The 1,939-nt window shown below is 41.6% G+C and overlaps 1 protein-coding gene across 1 annotated transcript in view; it reads right to left on the reverse strand.

The window, feature by feature from the left end:
* LOC101859417 overlaps window positions 1-1,124 on the reverse strand; it is a gene marked incomplete at its 5' end in the record, with an annotated part of 6,830 nt that extends 5,706 nt beyond the window's left edge. Inside the window, 2 exon segments of the mRNA XM_005101161.2 lie at window positions 17-146; window positions 964-1,124. Coding sequence (XP_005101218.2) covers window positions 17-146; window positions 964-1,124 — 291 coding nt within the window.
* Between the last annotated feature and the right edge of the window lie 815 nt (window positions 1,125-1,939).

The following is a 1,939-nucleotide window of genomic DNA, read 5'->3' on the forward strand; positions in this document are numbered from 1 at the left end:
CCACACACTCACTCACCAATGAAGCAAGGAGTAATGGCGGCTACAGCCTGGTGTTCCAGCGAGTGACAGTCTACATTGTCCCTCTGGTACAGGGGCTTGAGAGCTTGGGTCAAACAACGCTGGGCGTCACTGAGGAATGCCTGGCCCTGCAGACAAAATCATTCGCTTACCTCAGGATTACAAAGTTCTATTTGACATTTCTTGCCGTTTTTTAAAAACATGAGATAAAAACAACAACAACAGCAGCAACAACAACAACAACAACAACAACAGCAACAACAACAACAACACAACAACAACAGCAGCAACAGCAAATTGAAAGTTCTATCTGCTCTATCAAAATAATTAGATAATTCGGAGTCGTCATCAAGATATTCAAGTGAGGCAGCGTGGTGGAATCAGGCTCTCGTCAAAATAATCAAAGTGAAGAAACTTGCATTTTTCCGCAGGTTTATGAATTTTCATCAATTTTTTGTTTTTTGGCTCAACACCTTTCATGCCCATTAAAGAACTCATTTCTAAGTGAATTTTTCTGATACCAATAACTGTACATGCCCAAAAATTGACGAGAGCCTGATTCCACCACGCTGCCTCACATAATTGTATTTAAAAAAGCTTGACAAGATGTGAAACTCAAAATTTCTCACGTACGGTTTCTCAAAACAAGACAGAGCCTGGGAATTGTAAGGTAGAGACAGGTTTACAATAAACGACGTTATCAAAACAGATTAGTTTCTTTGACGGATGAAAGGAAGAGATATACCTAGTTGTAATCCCCTCTCCCTAGGTTTTTACTTTTTCACCTTCCTTCATGAAACACCACTCAAGGGACCATATTTCTTCTTCTTCCCCCCCCCCCCCCCCCCCAAAAAAAAAAAAAAAAAAAAAAATAATAAAAAAACATAACAAATAAACCAATAAGTAATAAGAAAAATAAACAAAATATAATCAGTTAATCAGTACCGCGTCTGTGAAGGTGGAACTGAGTCTCTGCATCTTGTTGCAATAGTACTGTCCATGTCGCAGCATATACCAGTCTCGGCCACAGGGCAGGCGGTTCTCAAAACAGGTGTAAAACTCACAGCTTCCCTCGTCGGCCAGAGCAAGGCAGGACTCCTCCACGGCTGAGGGGCAAACAGTTGTGTGTTAGTGTATTAGTGTGGCGTCGGTGGCCTTGTGGTTAGGCTCTCGGACTCGCAACCGTAAAGTCGTGGGTTCGAATCCTGTCAGGGACTCGACGTTGTGTCCTTGGGAAAGGCACTTTGCACAAATTTTCCTCACTTCACCCAGGTGGAAATGGGCACCCAGCTATAGACAGTGAAAGGTCTTGTCAGTTTGATAGTGTTTGAGCGCGTGAAATCCGCAGCTTGCACTGTATGCTTCCACGGAAGCTGAGAATGTTTCTGGGTGTTCTCAGAGGGTCTGCTGGGGTAATAATAGTTGTAAAGCGCATAGAGCAAGCTCTGGAGCATGGATATGCCCTATATAAATGCAATTATTATTATTATTATTATTATTAGTTTGTTATTTCGATTTACCCGGGAGCTATGGATAAGACAGAATGCGCAACAGCAGCTGACGACCGTGAAAGATGGAAGGTCATTACACGCCAACCTCTGAGTCAGAGATGACACCTCCCCGTATCCAGGTATTTCGATTTAATATGCATGGTAACTGAACACTTCATTACCTCATAATTACAACGAAGTTTTATTTGCTCAAGACTTAGTTTTGAGAAATCTGACGTCAAAATGTTTGGATTTCACAACAATGTCAAGCTTTTTCGAGTGTAATGTCCTTGAATAACTGGATAACGACTCCGAGTATTTATACGATTTTGATAGAGCAGATAGATACACATAATTTGCTTTCTAGCCTCATGGTCTTATACGTAACTCTAACGGCCAAAAAAGTCACATACGACTTTGTAACTCTGAGG

This window comes from Aplysia californica, unplaced genomic scaffold (genome assembly GCF_000002075.1).
Source record: "Aplysia californica isolate F4 #8 unplaced genomic scaffold, AplCal3.0 scaffold00271, whole genome shotgun sequence".
Classification (NCBI taxonomy): Eukaryota; Metazoa; Mollusca; class Gastropoda; order Aplysiida; family Aplysiidae; genus Aplysia; species Aplysia californica.